The sequence below is a fragment of the Coloeus monedula genome (assembly GCF_965178545.1).
Source record: "Coloeus monedula genome assembly, chromosome: 6".
In the NCBI taxonomy this organism is placed as follows: domain Eukaryota; kingdom Metazoa; phylum Chordata; class Aves; order Passeriformes; family Corvidae; genus Coloeus; species Coloeus monedula.
This window is the reverse complement of record NC_138786.1, coordinates 1060202-1079996: the sequence shown is the minus strand read 5'-3', so window position 1 is coordinate 1079996 and position 19795 is coordinate 1060202. Positions and strand designations below refer to the sequence as shown.

The window sequence follows — 19795 nt, the reverse complement described above, 5'->3', positions numbered from 1 at the left end:
TTCCAGGAGCAGAGCTGGAAAACCAGAGGGCTGTGGAACTTTAAGGAGGAGATGTGCAACTGCCTTATGGAATTAAATAAGTCCTGAGCTTGAAACCGAATCCCTGTCTCCCGGCTCTCCCCGGGGAGCAGCGGGAAGGGCTGGATCCCTGCTGGGAGGGATGGGTGTTGTGGCTGCACGGATCCCGAGGGCCGGGAGAAACGGCGGATCAGCTCCACGTGCAGGCTGTGGGTGGTGAGGAGGAGGGATGTGTGTGCTGGGCTTTGGAAATGCAGCTCCTGGAGTGTCCAAGGAGAAGGGAATATGGAAAAATAAATGAATTTAAGGCTTAAATATGACACAGGATCAGGGAAGCCTGGGCTTGATTCATCTGTGCTTGCATAAGCAAAAGGAAAAGAGGATTCCTGCTTTCCATCGCAAATCTGAGTTTCAGGAAGAGGCTGGAGACCTCAGCTTGGCAGGATTCAGCCCGGGAATCCAGTTCTAGGTTGCTCGGTTGTCATTAGGGAAGCGCTGCATGGGTGAGAATTCCAGGGAAAAGGAGGAGGAAGCATTTGGTCCGTTGGTCCCGGTGGGTTGGAGAGGTGCGGGACCGATGCCGTTCGTTCCCTGTGGTGATTCCAACGTCTTTATCCCAGCTGGAGGAAAAGCAGGCTGGTAAGTCCCGGAATTTGATTTCCACTGGGTGGGAATGGAATTTGGGACTTAATTCCCTAAACTTGGGGGAGAGTTGGAGCTGCGCGTGCTGAACTGTTGGTGGCTTTCCATGTGCTCTTCCTCGGTGATCTCTGTGTTCCTAATGGACAATGGGCCTTTCTGGGATGGGATGAGAGAGGAGCTGTTGGGGTGTGGAAGAAGGGACACTTCTCCCGAGGGTCTCCATGAGGGCTGGAATTTTGGGCTCCTGCAGCAGTGGAAAGGGGGATTTATTCCTAGGAGCGACGACTGAGGCAGGAAAAGTTTTCCCAAGCTGTCATTTGGGTGAGCCAGAGACCTGGAATCTGCCTCCTCCTTCCTCATTCCCTGCTCCTGCTTTCTTTGGATTTGCACTGTAATTAGCAGCTTTATGGGAGCCGGGGCAGAGCTGGCAGCTTCCTTTAGAAAACTGTTCTCCAGGCAGGAATAAAGCAGGGTTCTTCTGCTGGGAATGCTCAGCCTGATGATTTTACTTCCAGGGCTGTTCCTGTGCATTGAGGTGGAAGCCACGGGATGGGAGGGGCAGAACCACATTTCTTGGGAAGTGGCAGCTGGAAATCCGGAGTCAGACTTGAAATGTTCCCTTTGAGTTTAGCAAAAAGGGAAAGAGAATGTTGTCCATATCCATATCCAAGCCAAGGACATTTCCAAGCTGAAATTCCCACTTCTCTGCTGTTGTGCATTTAAAATTCCCACCTGTGCCGGTGTTCCTGTCCCGGCCCTTCCCCAGACAGGACTTTGGTGTTTGATCCTTGCTTCCGGGGTAAACATGGAAGTGAAAGTGGATACACACCTGGATTCAGTGTGGAAAGAAGCCCTTGGATAGCAGCAGTCCTTTGGATGCTGGTGATTGTATCACAGGATCTGGCCAGAAAAACGTGGATTCAGGGTTGGATTTTTATTCATAAATATTCCTGTAGGTTCCGGTTTGTCAAATAAACTTGCAAAAATAACTGATTCCAGGATATCCTGATGTTGGAGTGATTTTCGCTGGAGGCGGGGAAAAATCTGGAGTTGGGGCCAAGAAGCCAGATCCTGCTTAATAAGGAATAAGATATTGGAAAGTGGGAATCTGGGAAGGCTTGGGAAGTAACGGGAGAAGGCAGATGTGCAGTGAAACACCAACGTGTGCTTTCAGGGAATTCACAGCATTTGGGAATATTCCCTGTTGGATGTACTCCTACAGGATGAGCTCCTCAAGTAGCCTGTTGGTGTCTTCTGCTGGGAGTTTCACTTGGACTTTGGGAAGTACGACCTCCATCCTCCTCATCTTGCCAGGCTGATTTCTAGGAATGTGGGACACAGGCACATCCTCAGCCAAAGTAAACAAGCAGGGACACGGTGAGGGAAATAAACAGGCAGCGCCAGGAAGATGGGAATAGGTCGTGTCCAGGTCAGGTTTAGGCTGTTTGAAGCCATTCCCAGTGTTTTTGAGCCTGGAAGCGTCACAGATCCAGGATCCCTGTTTAATGAGGACAAATTGTATTGAGAAAAGATGCCTTTGGGTTTAGATTCCCAAAGAAACTTCCCAGATAACCCCTATTCCCAGCATTTTTGACTTGCAGCTGGGCGTGTACCTGCCTAACCACTTAGCCATGGAATGTGGGAAGAGGAAAACTCCTGCGATAAGTTGTGGTGGGATGTGACGCAGAAAAAAGCACAATTTGGGAATGGTGAGAGTAAGAAGCTGGAGGCCCTGGAATTCCACGTGTGTCCCTCTTTCCCTCTCAGTGCCAGGAGGGAGGGAAATAATCACTACTTGGAATTCCTTAGGATCATTCCCGGGAGGTGAGCAGAGCCAGCTATCCCGGCAGATGCACGTGGAGGGAGCATGTCCCCGGCGATTCCCATGGCTCCGGAGCCTGGAGCCGCCTCTCCGGATGCGCTTCTCCTCTCCAGCACATTTGTGGGGAGGGGAGCAGGGAAGGAGTGCCAAGGAATGGTGTTGACCACACAGTTTTCCCGAGTTTGGCAGGGATTTTGTGTTCTCCCACTTCTTTCGCTCTCCTCGTGTTGGCAGCGGTGGTCCCGGCGCCGCTCCCGGTGGCTTTCCCTGCATGTGACTCATCCCCAGGGAATTCCTGAAGCAATGAGTCAAGTTATTGGGAAAACTGTTTGCCCACTAGTGTAAACTAGGGAGCCAAGGAGCTGCCTGCAGGACGGGAGAGAGGCAATTCCTATTGGGAATGCCTGGGCTTCTCCTCCCGCTTCCTGAAGGCATCACTCCCAGATGTGCCGGAGCAGGGATGCGCCTCCGGAGTCAATATCTCACCTGGAAATTTGCTCCTCCTGCTTTTTTTGCTCCTTTGTTGAAAGGAGGCTGAGCTGATAAGCCTTCCAGGCTGGAGTAAAACTGTCAGATAGGAATTTGCCAGCATTGCAGTGGAAAACAGCTTTTCCCAAAGAAATGAGGCTCCGTCTGAAACGCTCCTTGCATAAGTACCGGTCACCTCTTGGATCTGCCCTTGGAATTTTGGCTATAAATAACTCAGAGGCCGTGTGGTTTCCAACCAGGAATTACCAACTTCTGTGTGTAGCCGTGGGATATTCCAACAAAACCCAAGGATCGGTGATTCCCAGTAACTATATCCAAGGAGAATGAGCTTGTTCCACAGCTGGGAGCAGATTTGGGATGCTGGGAGCATTTATTGCTGTATCCATCACCTCATCCAGGTATTCCCTTTGCATTCCCTACCCCATTTCAGCCAAGCTGTCCTTGTAGTAGGGGGTTTTATTCCCCTGTAGAACACGGAATTCTGTTTCAAATCCCAAATTACTTTGGATTTAATACATTTTCCCCCCCAGCAACTTGGCCGTTATTTTTGCCGGAGCTCGGAGTGGTCGGGAAGCTGCCTGTGGGCTCTGCTGGCACAAGCTGTGGGTGGAATTGCGGAGCTGGCGGCATCGAGACAAGGATTGGGGGTTGTTTTTAACTGTGTTCCTGGCAGCACGCTGGGATTGTGCTCCTTCTCCACTCCCAGATTCCCGACAAAGTGGTGGCTTCCCTTGTTTCTCGGCCAGGTATTTGTGCAGGCTTTGGCTTTTCCATAGGCTGACAAAGTCTGGAGCTCCAGAGTTAAGCTGTGCTCCTGCCGAGGTCAAGGAGGAAAGTCTTGGGAACCTTGGAGCTGTGAGTGAGGTTTTTCCATCCCTTTCCAAGCATTATCCTGCCTTTCATTTGGGCAGCTGGAATCTCTCACGACAATCCCTGTCTTTATGGACTTATCCCTACAAACCTCTTCCTTTATGCCCAGGGATGGTTGCTGAGGTCTGGAATTAATAAAGCCCTGTGGATCCTGCACACAGGGAGGACATGGAAGTGCTGGAGCATGTCCAGGGGAGGGTTTGGAGCACAAGAAGCAGCTGAGGGACCTGGGGAAGTTGGCCTGGAAAAAATGAGGATCAGGAGGGATCTTCTCTCTCTCCACAAATCTCTGGCAGGAGAGTGGAGTTGGGTGGGATCGGGCTCCGATCCCAGGGAATAAGCGGCAGGATGAGAGGAAACGGCCTCAAATTGCACCAGGGGAGGTTTAGGCTGGGTATTAGGGAAAATTCCTCAATGGAAGGGGTTGTAAAGCACTGGAACAGGCTTCAGTGGTGGAATCCCCACCCTTGGAGGGATTTAAGAGCCACGTGGATGTGGCACTTGGGGACATGGGTTGGTGGTGGCCTTGGAAGTGCTGGAGGAATGGTTGGACTCAATCTTGGAGGGCTTTTCCAGCCTTAATGGTGATGCTGTGGACAAATCCTGGCCTGTAGGGTGCTGCAGGGATAGCAGGGATGTCACTGGATATCCACTGGGGAGAGCCACTGGGATCTGCAGTGTCACTGGTTTGTAGGACTGGGATCAGAAGTGGTCCCAGTTGTTTGGAGGAGGTGCATTCCAAAGTGGAGAATTTCCTTGTTTCTCTTTGATTCAGTGAATTTCCTGCTTTTAACTGGGAATAAGTGCTGGGAGTGGCACCTTTGGGACTCGTCCATCCTCTTGCACTAAAACCATTAAGGTTTGCGAGATAATCCAATTTTTCCTGAAAACTCCACTGCTGCGGTCAAGTCTGTGCCAAGGAGATCCATTCCGGAGTCTCCTTATTAAAAGTTAATCATTCCCAGTGTAACAGGAAGGGGATGTTGTGCATGTTTGAGGGAAGTGTGGGATTTATGGGACCTGTTTGTACCCAAGGCAGGGAAGTTTGGAGTTAAGGAAAAAGGGGATGGGTTTAAACAAGGAGAACGTGCATCATGTTGTGTCTGTGGCAGAGGGGCTTTGAGAGGGAATTTGGGAGGAATGAGCTGGGATGGAGATGGATCAGTGCTGGGCCAACTGGGAAGTGGTTACGCCAGTCTTGTGTCCATCACCATTGCAATTCCAAGGAATTTATATCAGGATTTCGGGGTTAAGCTGCTGGGCCAAAGAGGTAGGTTCTTGTTCCCTGTGTTTCGAAGGTCAGTTGATACTCCGAGGTTATTTTGGGAATTGGTGTCAGTGGGCAGCGCTGGAGTTCCAGATCCAAGCTGATCCCATTAGTTCTGTCCCGATGACATTGCGGAGGTGATTGTGGTGCCGTGGCCTTATCCCGAGGGAGCTGCATCCGAAGTGTGCCAAGCCACAGGAGGCTGCTTGAACCTTTCCTGTCTCCAGGCTTCATTCCCTGGCTCTGCCGCTGACTCGTTTTATTCCCTTCTCCTTGGAAAATGAGAGATTATCAAGGGGAATCTCCAAAGTAACCGTGAAGACATCCCAAAATTCAAGTCCCCATTGATTTTTGATCCCTGCCTGGGATTTGCTTATAAACATGGCTCTTCAATGTTCCATGAATCCATGGAATATTCCTTAAAGGAGGGATCTGTTCCCTTAATCACATCCAGTGAGGGCAGAGCTCTCCTCACAAGCTTCCGGCAGCTGCTGTGCTTTCTTCCCCCTGGGAAGAGCTTTCCCTGCAGTTCCTGCAGGCACTGCTTGCAGCAGACACTTCCGGCCCCTTGGAAAAGGCAGAAAGGAAAGGACTTGCCTTCCTTTGATGCCATGGAATTTGTCCCCTCTTGGTGTTCCATCCTGGAATGGTTTGGTTTGGAAAGGACTTGGAATGCTCATCCCATTCCACCCCTTGCCATGGGCAAGGACACCTTCCACTATCCCAGGTTGCTCCAAGCTTTGCCCAGCCTGGACTTGTCACTTCCAGGGATGGGGCATCCACAGCTTCTCTGGGAAATCCATTCCAGGCCCTCACCACCCTCCCAGGGAAGGATTGCTTCCCAGTATCCAGTCTATACCCACACTATGTCAGCGGGAAGCCATTCCATGCCCTATTCCAAAGGCTCTTTCCAGCTCTCTTGGAGCCCCCATAGGTGCTGGAAGAGGCTCTAGGGCTCCCCGGAGCCTTCTCTCCAGGCTGAGCCATCCCAGCTCTCCCAGCCTGGCTCCAGAGCAGAGCTGCTCCATGCAAATTCCTCTGGCCAGCTTCAGGACATTCTGTATGGATGTAACCCCATCCCCCTTCTCCCTGGAAGGCGAGAACAATTCCCAGATTGTGAGGAACCAACTCGGAAACAGAAAGAGCCTCATTTAAAGCCCTTCAGAACAGCTGGATGGGGCCCGATGGAGTTGGATCCAAGCTGGAATTGATGATTTCCATCAAGTCCAGTAAGTGCTTGGTGAGAGCGGGAGGGTTCTGGGAATGATCCAGCCTGGGCTGGGAAGCCCATATTCCATATGGGACGTGTTGGTGACGGAAGGAAGGATTTGGGGTGACTCGATGGGGCTGGAATTCCATTGGTCAGGGAAGTGGGCTGTCCTCCTGCAGAGTGAAAAAGCAGGATGCAGCATCCCTGCTGTGCCCTCAGGACAGGAGTCTCCAACACCTGGGCGAGGTGACCTGGATGTGCTCTCAGGGAGAAGGGAAGCGCCTCTGCTCTGGAGCAGAAAATCACTCCCGAGGAAAAGCTGCTGTGGGAGCTGCCAGGGCACAAAGGTCCTTTGGTTTCAGTTTTCCAGCTGCATTCCCCACGAAGTTGAGCTGGGAGCTGGCAGGCCTGGGCTTGAACTTCCCAGCGGGACAGCAGGTTGGGACTGGGACATTCCCGGGGAACATGGTGGCATTTCAGCCAGGGGAAGGGATCCTGGGAGGGGCAGCATTCCAGGACACGGTGCTGGATTTCTGTGGAACAGCAAAAGCCTTTGTCCTTTAGTGGCACCTGCAACCATCCACTGAGACCTAGAAATCCCATTTTTTGGGGAATTCTGTAGCCCTGAGCAGTGAAGGCAAACATCTGGCTTGTTTTGAGGGAATTTCCTTGGGTGAGTCACACTGGAGGACTCTGGAATTTGCGGAGGCCAGCTGGAAGAGGGTGCTGGCAGAGATGGGATTGCTTTGTCATACCTGGGTCGTGTGAAAGTGCCAGCAGGTGCCTGAAGGAAAAGGTAGGGAAGGAATATTGGGATAGCAGGGCTTCCTCCATGCAGACATCCCCAGGGATCTGGCAGAGGGAGGAAAAACCTCCTGGAACATCCAATTTCAGGCTGGGTTTGGCCTCCCTTCTTTTGCTCTGAAGAGCAGGAGGCTGGGAACCAGGGGAGGTTTTGGCGTGAGGGAAGTGGGAATGCTGAATTAGCCTGTGGATGCAGGGATGGGGGAATTGCTGTGGGTTGGGAACCTGTGGGTGCAGGATTGGGAATTTGCAGAGGGTTGTGAGCCTGTGGATGCAGGGATGGGGAGTTTCAGGGATGGGGAATTGCTGTGGGTTGGGAACCTGTGGGTGCGGGGATGGGGAGTTGCAGGGATGGGGAATTACAGAGGGTTATGAACCTTTGGATATAGGGGTGGGGAATTGCAGGGGGCTGGGAGCCTGTGCATGCAGGGATGAGGAGCACTGGGCTGTGTGGGTGCCTCGGGAATCTGCGATGCTGGGAGCTTGGAGCAAATCCTGCCTGGATTTGGGTGGAGGGAGTGGGTTACTCCGGGGGTGTTGCTGTGGTGTGGGTGGGCTCCTGGTGTGCAGGATCCAGGCACAGCCTTTTTCCTTCAGCTTTACTTCCTTGTGTGCTTCTCCCCGAGGAGGCTCCTGTCAGGTGGGATGGGCTGTTGGATTAGCCTAAGTCTCCGAGGTTTAGCTGGAATGTTGTCGCACGGTAGCGTTTTTCTCCCTTGCTCTTTTCCCTAAGCCTTTCCCTACAGACAGCTAATTCTCCCCTTCCCCCACATCCTGTCATGGCCCAGAGCATGTCACAAGGAATTAACGGCTGGAAAGGCCGGGAGAGGCTCCTCTGGAACAGTCTCTCCTTTCTGTGCCCGGGGTGGCCCCCTCTGTGTGTCCCTTTTGTGTCCCATCCAAGTCCCCTCCCCCTGGCCATTCACTGGGGAGTCCATGGCCAGGAGCCTTTCCCAGCCCGATGCCATGGCCGTGTCCGAGGGCTCCCGGCAGTGCTCCCGCTTTCCCAGTGGGAAGAGGGAGGAGGTTTGTGCCGCTCGAAGGTTTTCCTCCTCTCCCGGCTCCGCATCTCTGACAGCATCGCCTGCTCTCGCTCCCGGTCCTCCTTCCCACAATCCACGTACAATCTCCTCAGAATAGGGATGATGTCACTTCCTTCCAGAGGGTGCTGGGGGGTGTGGAAGGGGGGAGTCACGACCTCTGGCTCTCAGCATTCCCGGTGGATAAATGAGGTGCAGGGAGGGAGTCGCTCTGAGGATGATGCCTGGCTCTGTCAGCAGGCAGATCCCAGATCCCACGCCGTGCTTCCCTTTGCCGAGTGGGATTTTCAATGGCTGCAGGAAGAGTTTGCTGTTCCCTCCTGAGCTTGTGATGCCTGTCTCCCTGGATATGCACTTTTCCTGAAATACCCTTCTGGGAGAGGAGGATGCGCAGCGGCTGGACCACATGCCATGTAAGATTCCTGCTTCCCTAGACCTTGCTGGGCTCCGAGGGTACTCCTTGTGCATGTGCTTCCCTTATTTCAGTGTTGGGAGCTTGGGGCTGCTTGTACTGGGATTCAGCTTTCAACATCCTGGGAATTTTTGGCTCTTTCCAGCAGTTTTAGGGGCAGTGTGAGGGTTCTTGCTGTCGCAGAGCCAGGGTCAGTGATCTCGGGGCTGTTTGCACTCCGACCTTCCGCTTCCTCCCAGTTCCTCTGCCGGATCATATCTTCAGCATCTTAAAACACAATTCCTGGGATTTGCTGTGCTGGGATGAAGCTGGAGAGCCCTCACAGTGAGAGCTGTTTATGGTGGGTTTTCAGTCTCAGACCTTCCGTCGTCGTCTCCCTCCTTTCCAAAGCAGGGGCAAAGTCCCAAACCTCCTGGTTTAAATTTGGGAGTCTTTGGGAATTAACTGGGAGTGTTGCCACCCTGGGAGCCTGGTAAGCGGAGTGACAGTTCCACACTGAGTATTCCCGTGTGTGACAGCGAGTGACAGGCTGCTCTGCTCCGTCCCCATCTGTTGCCGTGGATAAGGAATCCACATTGGATGTTCGTTGCTGTCATCGATATCCTGCTTCTCAAACTGGGAGAGGGTGGTGGGAACTGGGAGAGCCCAACCGGAGGGGTGGAAGAGTTCTGGAAAGCGTGTTGGCGGGATGCAGCCGAGGGATGACGGGAACGGAGCTGGGCTGGGAGGCGCTGTCCAAAGGCAGCGAGAGAGCTGGAGGTGTATCCAGGGTTTGTGATATCCCAGCTATCCCGGCTGGTGAATGACAGGCACGATGGGGCTCGGAGGGAGTCTCCAGATGGCCTGAGCAGTGAAGGTAGAGCTGGAATGTACCCAGCGCTCTGATTATTCTGTGCTGAGGAAGTGGGAATCCAAATGGCGTCGGAATTCCGCATTCGCTTTGTTTGTGGAATGGAGCGTTTCCTTCAACCGAGTGATGGGCTGGAAGCGGCCCGTTAGCTTTGGAATCTCCTGGAATTTGAGGGGATTGTGTAGGTTTTCAGTAATGGGTGACTGAAACGGGTTGGAAGATGCATTCCGGTGGCCGTGGGTGTCGGCACAGGATGGGAGACTCTGGATTTGGGATGTTCTGGGAACTGGTGGGGTAACCACACCTGACTGCTGGGTTGGATTTAGTGGGATGGAGCAGGAATTGGTGCCGTGGGCTGTCCCAAACCCAACATTTGTGTTACATGCAGGGTTCAACTTAGTTTAAATTGTGAGCTGCCTGGACTGGTGGGAGGTGTCCCAATCCATGGCAGGGAGATGGAACTGGATCATCTTCAAGCTTCCTTCCTATCCAAACTCTGCTGGAATTCTATGGATGTCCTCCCCTTTCTAATTTGTTTTACCCACAGCATTAAATTAGGGCCATCATATCCAAGCACAGGGTTTTTTGCCTGGTACAGGAAGTGTTGCAGGTGATATTCCCTTGGGAATGCTGTTGGAAATCCTGTCGTAAGTAATAGATGAGGACACTTTGTCCTGACCTGGCGATTTGCTTTTGGGTTCACAGAGGCAAAAATCCAAGAGGACTTACCAATTTGGAAGTGCAGCTTTGGAAGAGCGTGGCCACCACAGGCCATGGATGGAGCATCCAGCAGCAGTGCCTGGATGTGGGAATTGGGAGGTTGGTGGGGTTGGGAACTGAGTTGGATCAGTTGGGAGAGCTTGGAGCAGAGAGATGCAGGTGAGGTGTGGCATTCCCTGGTAGCACAGGTAAGAGGTGGGACAGGGATTAGGGCATGGAAAGAGGGACAGGACCGATCCCACAGTCCAGAAATCCCTGGTGGCTGTGGGCTGATAGCAAAGACGCCATCCCGGATTCGGCAAAACCAAGGAAAATTCCTGGTTGTGGGTCATGTGTTGGGCTAGGAAGGCAGGAGTGGGATAAGGTGTGCTGCCAGAGTCCCTCTGGAGCAGCTTGGAGTATGGCCAGCTGGGATGGAGTGGGATGGCTGTGCTGGAGGAGGCTGGAGCGCCCTGTGCAGTCTCGTGACTTTGCACGGCTCCTGTTTCTATTTTCCAAAGGGTTTGGGAAGCCCTAAAAATAGGAGCACAAACAAAACACGGGGAGGAACAGAAGCTCCTCAGTCTTCCACCTTGGAATTGGTCGTGCCTGTCAGGGCTGGTGCGGATGCGATGGAGATGTGGAGCTGTCAGGATGCCCCTGCTGGTGCAGGGGGAGATCTCCTAGGAGCCAGTATCCTCACTGGAAGTGCTGTTGGGAGCCAGTCCGTAGTTCCCCAGCTGCTGCCACTGACTGTTAATGGATATTTTGGCTTCCCTGAGCCAAGATGGGGGGGAATTGTTGGACAACAAGAGCCTGGCAGCAGGTTTGTCCACAGAAAAACACCCTAATAGAGTTTTCCAGAGATTTAAGGCCAGTATGACCTGTCCCAAATCCCACGGTGGCTGCTCACCATCGCAGCCTAACAGGATTCCAGGTAATCCCATGAAGTGGAGCTGGATGAGTTACACACCGGCTTCACCTAGTACTTCCCACTCCTTCAACTCCCAGCCCTCCTTCCTGAGCACGCCGTGCCCCCTGGTGCTGGAAGGAAGCAGCTCTGGGATAAACCGGGATGGCTCCCGGGTTGTGGGGCTCTCCAGAGGGGGCTGGAGAGGCTCAGCAGCGGCTTTGCTTCCATTCTTTTCCAGGAGGTGAGTGCCGTGCCTGCTGAACTTCCTGGGACCCGCCAGCCATGCCAGGGATTGTCGTGTTCCGCCGGCGCTGGTCTGTGGGCAGCGATGACCTGGTTCTGCCAGCCGTCTTCCTCTTCCTCCTTCACACCACCTGGTAAGTGAAAAGGGCACAAGGATGCTTGGAATTTGCCCAGGAATTCTTTTGGCTATTCCTGGCATGGCTGGAAGTTCTTCCTGTGCTTCTACACGGGGCTGGAAGGTTTGGCTGGGGCATTCCTGATGGACACCAACATTTTTCCATCTTCTGTGTTTCTTAGCTAAGCTCTGCTCCAAGTTCTATCCTAGTTCCAAAGAGCCTGACCAGAGCTCCTTGTTACCCTCCTGTGCCACCCAAGATTCCCCACTGGAGTTTGGCCCTGTGTTTCTGTACAGAAGCTCAGGAAAAAGAAGCATGGAATCCTGGAATGAGTTGGGCTGGAAGATGCCTTAGAGCTCATCCCTAGGAATGATACAGAAGACTCCTGAGCATTTTGTATCTGCAGTTTTACCCAGTCATGGAATCCTGGAATGGTTTGGGTTGGAAGACACCTTAAAGACTATCCAATTCCAACCCCTTCCACGGGCAGGGACACCTTCCATAGGCCAGGTTGTTCCAAGCCCCATCCAGACTGGTTACAGACACATTCAGCTATGGGTCTGCTGGAATTTTGGGCTGTATTCCTGTGCAGGGGCTCAGGAAAAACAGTCTCGGAATTCTGGAATGGTTTGGGTTGGAAGACACCTTAAAGCCCATCCAGGTGTCTTAAAGACCACCCAATTCCAACCCTCTGCCATGGGCAGGGACACCTTCCACCAGACCAGGTTGTTCCAAGCCCCATCCAACCTTGTCCTGGACATATTCAGGGATGAATCTTCTGGAATTTGGGGCTGTGGTTCTGTGCAGAGGCTCAGGAAAAACAACTACAGGATCCTGATTTGGGTTGGAAAGGACCTTAAACCTCAATCCTATTCCAACTCCCTGCCATGGGCAGGGACAGCTCCCACTAGGTTGCTCCAAGCCCCATCCAACCTGGCCTTGAACACTTCCAGGAATGGAGCAGCCACAGCCTCTCTGGAGTGGTGGATCCCATGGGATAATGTGGCACGGATGAAATGGTTCTGACAGGGGTAGCAGGGCCTCTGGATGGCTTGTGGGGATTTGGGGCCCAAACAAAGATTAATGTAAGGAGCTGGGGGATATTCCATGGTTTCCCTTGCCTTTCCTGCCCGGCAGGTTTGTGATCCTCTCGGTGGTGCTCTTCGGGCTGGTGTACAATCCCAACGAGACGTGCTCCCTGAACCTGGTGGACCACGGCCGGGGCTACCTGGGAATCCTGCTGAGCTGCATGATCGCCGAGCTGGCCATCATCTGGCTCAGCATGCGCGGGAGCATCCTGTACACGGAGCCGCGGGATTCCATGCAGTACGTCCTCTATGTCCGACTGGGTAAGCGGCCGGAGCCCCCGCGTGCTCTTCCCGGGAGCCTCCTCTCCCCGCTCTGCCGGCACGGCCAGATGGCCGCCGGGATGTGCCGTGCATCCCGATGAATCCATAGGCTGCGCCTTGTCACTGTCGGCTGTCAGACTGGCAGGCGATGTCCCAAATAGCCTCCTTTTCCTCGCATGGAATCTGCTCCCCTTCTGTCTCTCTTTTCCCCCCTACGTTTTCCAAGGATAGAGGCATAAATCCCAAAGGTTCTGACTCCGAGGTGTTGCCTCTTTACTCACCTGATCCATCCCTCCATCCAACCCACTCCCAGGCGCCGGGAGGAAAATAGGTTTTCCACCTGCTCGCTCCCTTTTTCTTCCTCTAAGCAATTCCTGTCTCGCTCCCTCACCAAAAACTAGAGCAGGGAAGAGATTATTCCTTGATCCCCTGGTTCCCTTTTAGCTTGTTTTCCCTGGGTTCTGTTGCCTTCCAGGTATGGAAATTTAATCAGATTTTTCTGTGCCGAGTGAAGATTTTAAGAGAAAAATCTTTGGAGATGCAGAGCCAAACCCATTCCAAACAAATCATCCCGTGGGTTTGCATCCCTGCTTTTTGCCGGGTTGTTTTCCTGCAGAATCCACTAAAACAGGGATAACCTTGCTTGAAAGCTCAGTCCGGAAGACTTGGAATGCTCAGTGCAAGTCATTAACGTGAACAGCAAACAAATCTCCCTCTCCAGCTTCCCAGCCAGTCTCCCTAGGGAAGCACGGAGAGCCTGGCAGTTGGTGTTAAAACCAGACTAAATGGGGTAGGGGAGGTAGGGAGAATCCAAAGAGAGGTTTTCCTGCCCCCCTCCCCCCCCCCCCCCCCCCAAAATATCCCTTTTCCTTCCTTCAACTCTCCGTGTGCTCAGGAGTGGGATTTACTCTGGATTTTAGGTCTTGTATTCCCTTTTTCCTGGGTTTTTTTTGTTCCTGGTGGTTGATCAGTTGTGCTGATGGAAGTGGGAGCGTGACCAGTGCGTGGGCAAGGTCCATGTGACTGTCCCAATTTAAGCGTGTGCTGTTTAATGCAGAGGAATTTAGGGAATTAACTCCAATGTGAACCTGGGAATGTCTCATCCCTCCTCCTGCCTCTCCTGTCCTGCCGCAGGCAAGAGGGGAGAGGAGCCAAGGGAAGCAAAGCCTGACTCAGGCATGAATTGGGTTCATCAGGAACCAGTCCCAGCCCTGATTCCCTGCCCGGGAAAGCTCTGTCTCCTGGAACTGGTCTTTCCAGGTCTGTAGCAAAGCCACTTAGGGAAAGGTTCTGTGCCAGCAGGAGATAAGGAGGGTGGGTGGAATAAGCCAGGCTGGATTTAGTCGCGTGGCTCCAGCAAAACTTTGACAATCCCAAGCAAGGTATTCACCTTCTCCACACCCGATTGCCCACCTGTCCTTTGGAATTCTGGGGAGGAAGTGGGAGGATGGGCTCTTCAGAGCAGTTTCCTGGCTTTTTTGTTCCAGGGAAGCACTGTTAATCCCCAGTTTCTAGGTTGTTAGCACAGTCACATGCAAAACCGAGGAGCTCCTTAAGCACCATCTCCTTGGAACCCTTATGGGAAGGGCTGTGAAGGTGCTGGGAATGTGTGCTAAGCGTAGCGAGCAGGATTAATCCTGGATCCACACGATTTATTTTGGATCCGTGAGTCAGGCCAGCTGTCGGAGGTAGTTAAGGTTTGGGTCCTGTGATTCCTGCTGCCTCAGGGAGTCTTTCCAGTGACGTGGGAGGAAGGTCTGGATCTCTGATTCATACCTGTGACACAAACAAGAGCGCCGACCCCTCCACAATCCCGTTTTTTCAGAGTCGTCAGGAACATGTCGCGCTTTTGGCTCGTCTCCTTGCACATCCCCTTCCAAAGCCTTTTCATGCCCTTCTAAGTAACCTGTTCCTTGTGAGAAAGTGGGGAGAGGAGCTCATCCTTAGGGAAGGGCCGCTGTTATCCGTGCTGTTCCCGTTTTTTCCAGCGATCCTGGTGATTGAGTTTGTGTACGCCATCGTGGGCATCGTGTGGCTGACGCAGTACTACACCTCCTGCAACGACATCACAGCCAAGAGTGTCACCCTGGGTATGGAGCTGGAATGCGCCCTGGGACCATTCCGACGGATTGGCGGGCATCCTTCATTCCCCCCTGTGCCGGTTGGCTCTGGGAAGTGGATGGGAGCTGTCAATGTGGGGCTTGTTTTCCTGTTTATTGCTCGGAACAGTCGTTCCATTCATCCGCCTGTGCTGCCGGCACTCAGGCAGGGATTCGTGTTCCCAGGGAAGGGCCGTCTGTAGGCTCCGCTTTTTCCCTTCAGAATGGCTTTACTGTTTTCCTGGAAGCCTTTCCCAGTCTCCTGGTGGTGGGGATGATGTTAATGCTGCAGTCCCGGATACTCAGGGAGCATTTAATGGCCCCATAAAACAGCCGGAAGATTCATCCAGCTGCGGCTTAAAAGCCTTTCCAGAGGATTTCCTTTTGCTGCGGGCATTTGGGGTGGGAAGTAAGGGGCCAGAGCACCTGACTCCCGTTTTTTTTTTTTCCAGGAATGGTGGTGTGCAACTGGGTGGTGATCCTGAGTGTGTGCATCACTGTCCTGTGCGTCTTCGATCCCACGGGACGCACCTTCGTCAAGCTCCGCGCCACCAAGCGCCGGCAGCGCAACCTGAGGACCTACAACCTGAGGTAAGGCAGCATTCCATGGGATCCCAGAATTCCGGGGTGCCTTGGGTGGAAAGGACCTTAAAGATCATCCAATTCCAACCCCCTCTCATGTGCAGGGATACCTTCCACTAGGCCAGGTAGCTCCAACCTGGCCTTGGATGCTTCCAGGCATGGGGCAGCCACAGTTTCTCGGGGAAATCCATTCCAGGGCCTCACCACTCTTTCAGGGAAGGATTTCTTCCCAAAATCCAATCTAAACTCACCCTCTGTCAATGTGAAGCCATTCCCTCTTCCCTCTGTCCCTCCAGCCCCTTGTCCAAAGTCCCTCTCCAGCTCTCTTGGATCCTCTTTAGGCACTTTAAGGTCCCCTTGGGGCCTTCTCCTGTCCGTGCTGAACATTCCCAGCTTTCCCAGCCTGTCTTCACAGCAGACTGAATTTCCCTTCTGTCCAAGCACACAAAAATTTAAGGAAAGAACCAATGGAGGGTTTCAGGGTTACCAGTGCTGTGTCCTCATGGCCACAAGCACCCAAAATCCTCCCAGAGCCAGGGAATTCCAGGATGGTTTGGGTTGAAAGGGATCTTTAAAGCCCTTAAAGCCATGGGCAGGGACAACTATCCCAGGTTGTTCCAAGCTCTGTCCAACCTGGCCTGGAGCTTTTCCAGGGATGGGGCAGCCACAGCTTCCCAGGGCAAGGTTTCTGGAAGGGTGTCCTGCTTTTTTTGGGATCTTGCCCTTCTCTTTGCCTTGCTGCAGGGAGCATTCCGCTCCGCTGAGGGGGATTTTGGCAGGCTGCAGCTCCCTGTCAGGTGCTGTGTGTGGGCACCTGCATCCAAAGGAGGCGAAGCCGTGCGGAATCCAGCTGGATTCTGCCTCAGTCACTGGATTTTTGGATCCTGTGGACCCTGCTGACCACAAGAACCTGTTTGTCCGTATCCCATAGCAGCGTTTTTCGTGGAAACAGTGAGTCTGTGCTTAAATTTTCCTTACTTCGAGGCAGCATCTCCTTCCAAATCCCCTTCCTTCCTTTATTTTCCTCTCCAAAATCCAACCTTTTGCCCTGAGGTTTCTCCTATTTAGTCTTGGCCACGGAGCAATTCCTTTTGTGTTGGCAGTCGGATCTTTTAATTAAGAATTGATTCCATCTTGGAGCTCCCCAGATGGGAGAGGAGAAGCTTTTCTTCACCAAGCAAAGCTTTTTCCGAAGGATTTTTTTCCAGTAGGGGACAACACAAACAGGCTTTGTTTCCTTTGATATGTGACTGTCCTTGAGGAATGTGGCTTTGGAGGGCACTGGATCCAAGGGATGAAAAATGAGGCTTTCAAGAAACGCTCTGCAAATTTTCCATTTTTTATTGGGTTTCTGTATTTTGAATACAGGCTTTTCCAGTGACTTGGAATGGGATCCTTTATGAGGGAAAACGAGGCTTTTCTAAGGATCACGTGTCAAGTTTTGTGGGAAGGAGCCTGGGTTTTATTGTGGAATGCCAGATACTCTTCCTGACCTTTCCAGTATGTTACAGTAGCCTGGAATATCTGGAATTAATGCCTAGTGTGTGATTGCTGCTTGGGATCAGGGCATTTCCAGGAAGATGAGAAGGATGATACTGTGGATGTAGTACTACATCCATGGAAAAAATTCTTCCCTGTGAGAGTGGTGAGGCACTGGAATGGTTTTCCCAGTGCAGCTGTGGCTGCCCCATCCCTGGAAATGTCCGAGGTTGGACGGGGCTTGGAACAACCTGGGACAGTGGGAGGTGTCCCTGCCCACAGTAGGGGGTGGGACTGGATGGGCTTTGTGGTCCCTTCCATCCCAAACCGTTCCAGAATTCTGTGATGATTTTTCCAAAGCAGATCTGGGCTCCACAGCTTGCGGAAGTGGATTCAAACCAACCCCAAAATTATCTCCTCTGTGGGGAATTTTGAGATCCCAGAAAGCTGAGTGAAGGCCTTTTTCCCTTGGCCACGTTTTTCCCTCCAGGCCTGCAGCATTTACAGAGAGCTTGTTCCTGCTGTTCGTGGATTTTTCCTCTGGGAAGGGAATGTTAACAGCTGTTAACAAGCAAACGCTGTGGGCTATGATGTGAAAAACAAACATCAAATGTGACTGTTCCCTGCTCAAACAATTGTTTCCAAAGCGTATATTCCCAACTTCTCCCTCTTGCTGAAAGAAATCCTTTCCAAGGAATAGATGAGGAAGTTCTCTGCCTGGCTGGATTGTGTCCCACGGTGGTTTTCCTTTCCCAGTGGCATCGTGTTGTGTGTGGGCTGGGAAAAAGAAACAGCCCAATAAAAGGCTTGGCTTGTTGTGCCAAGACTTTTCCAAGGAGCTTTGGAGCTCCTACTGAACGTGTGGAAGTTTGGTGTTAGGAAGAAAGAATTTGGGAAAAGGTGGAGGGAAAATAGCTCGGAGTACACTTGGTTGTTGAACCCCACCAGGGAAATTCTGGGGTTTTCAGGAATCTGGGGGAGGAGAGCCCTGCTGCCACTCGTATTCCCATTCCTCTTTTGGGCTCTTCCGAAAGGTTACAGAGAGCTGTGTTCAGATACTCAGGCACGAGCTGATGGATCCCTGTGGGATCTGATCCTTCCATTTAAAGCAAATATTCCTTTGCCAGCATCTTTTCCTTCCAGGTGCAACCCACTTCCTGGGCTTGGGCTTCTCCTGATGGGATGCCCTGCCAGAAAATGGAGTGGTGTTTTATTGTGGATTGCTCAGACCTGGATTAAAGCCATGTTTCCTTAAAAAAAAAGGAGCTGTGGACTTCAGGGTGCTTGGCACTCTGGCACAGGATCAGTCCCTACTTCCATGGCAGGGGGTGGAACACAATGATCCTGAAAGCCCCTTCCAACCCAAAGCATTCCATGGTTCAGTGATTGGGAAAAACGGCGTGTATGAAGTGCTCAGGGTCCCTTGTGCTGTTCCCACTCCCTCATCCCGAGGCAGATTTTTTCCTCCTGCGTGGCCGCACATCTTGGCACGTGGAGCAGCTGCCAAGCTGCAACAGGAGCTTCATTCCATGCATCCCATTCAGGCAGGGTAGCAGGTATCCAAGCACAGAGCTTGATCCTGCCGGATTCACACTTCTCTGGAGCGTACCCAGGGAAGGGAACGGAGCTGGGGAAGGAGCTGGAGCACCAGGAGCAGCTGAGGGAGTTGGGGGGGCTCAGCCTGGAGAACAGGAGGACTGGGGGGACCTTATCCCACATTTCCAGACACAGCACAGGCTGTGCCACTCCATGGATCCTATGGTGTGTTGTGCCTCTCCTGACATTCCTGCTATCCCCTTTATTCCCAGACACCGCCTGGAAGAGGGACAAGCCAGCAGCTGGACACGCAGGCTCAAAGTGTTCCTTTGCTGCACGCGGACGAAGGACTCGCAGTCGGTGGGTACCAAAAATCTCCTGTTGGGAATCAAAGTATCCATGGGAGAAATCCCTGTTTTCCCTCAGGTTGGGATCACATTTGGTAGCACTTCCTGGGCAGCTCCTGCTTCCCTTTATCAGCCACTTCCTGAGCACTTTCTCCTGTTGTTTCCATCCATCTCACACCCTTAAGGAGCAGAATTTGGAAATGGGAAAACAAAAACCTGGAAGTTCTTTCCAGGAATCCCTCCTGGATTTCCTGACAGTCAAAAACTACTGCTTAATCCATAGATCCACATGAAGATCATTGGGAATTTTCATGTTCTGCCGTTGGGATTTTCCCTTGCTGTTCTCTAGCAGGGAAGGGTAAAGGCCTTGAAATTCCTTCCCCAAAAGTTATCATTCCATTCTCCTTAGAATCACTGGGAGCAGGTTTGTGCCTGAGGGTGGGATTCACCAGCATTCCTGAGGACCTCGTGGAGAGGCGAGTCAAACTTTGGAGCTGGAAAACTTTGCTTTTGATTTAACTAATTTGGCTGGAATTCTGAGGATTTGAGGACTCCTGAAGGAGCCAGCAGAACCAGGGAATTGTTCCCAAAGGTAGGAGAACGTCATAAAAATCAGGAGATTTGTGCACTCGCGGACACTGGGCTCTGAATTAGTTACAACCTCTCAGGGAAAAAGCTGGGATTTATCAAGGACATTCCAACAAAACCAGCAGTGGCCAAAAAAGTCCGCCCAGACGTTTAACTCCAGTTAGAAGGGCACAGAAAATGACAGGGAAAACACCAAGGGACCGACCACAGCCGCCGTGTCCTCACTAAATATAGCCCAGAGTTCGTGCTCCTAAAGGATGCAGCGGGAAAAGGAGCACGTTGGAAGGGATGTGAACGTGGAGAGGAAGGGAAATGAGTCCGGGATTGAAAGCTCCAAAGGGAAAGTGGGAAAATAAAGGAGAGTCAGATGAACCTTTGTTCTTCGCAGGTGCTGAATTGGATTAACAGCTTTTCTTAGGG

General features: G+C 52.3%; 1 protein-coding gene across 1 annotated transcript in view; it reads left to right on the top strand.

The window, feature by feature from the left end:
• Positions 1–19795, top strand: part of DAGLA (diacylglycerol lipase alpha) — a gene marked incomplete at its 3' end in the record, with an annotated part of 50567 nt that overhangs the window by 13127 nt on the left and 17645 nt on the right. The window contains exons 3-7 of the mRNA XM_082284222.1: positions 11275–11413; positions 12533–12744; positions 14733–14834; positions 15296–15434; positions 18713–18800. Coding sequence (XP_082140348.1) covers positions 11319–11413; positions 12533–12744; positions 14733–14834; positions 15296–15434; positions 18713–18800 — 636 coding nt within the window. The 5' untranslated portion in view covers positions 11275–11318. The remainder of the gene's footprint in view (positions 1–11274; positions 11414–12532; positions 12745–14732; positions 14835–15295; positions 15435–18712; positions 18801–19795) is intronic.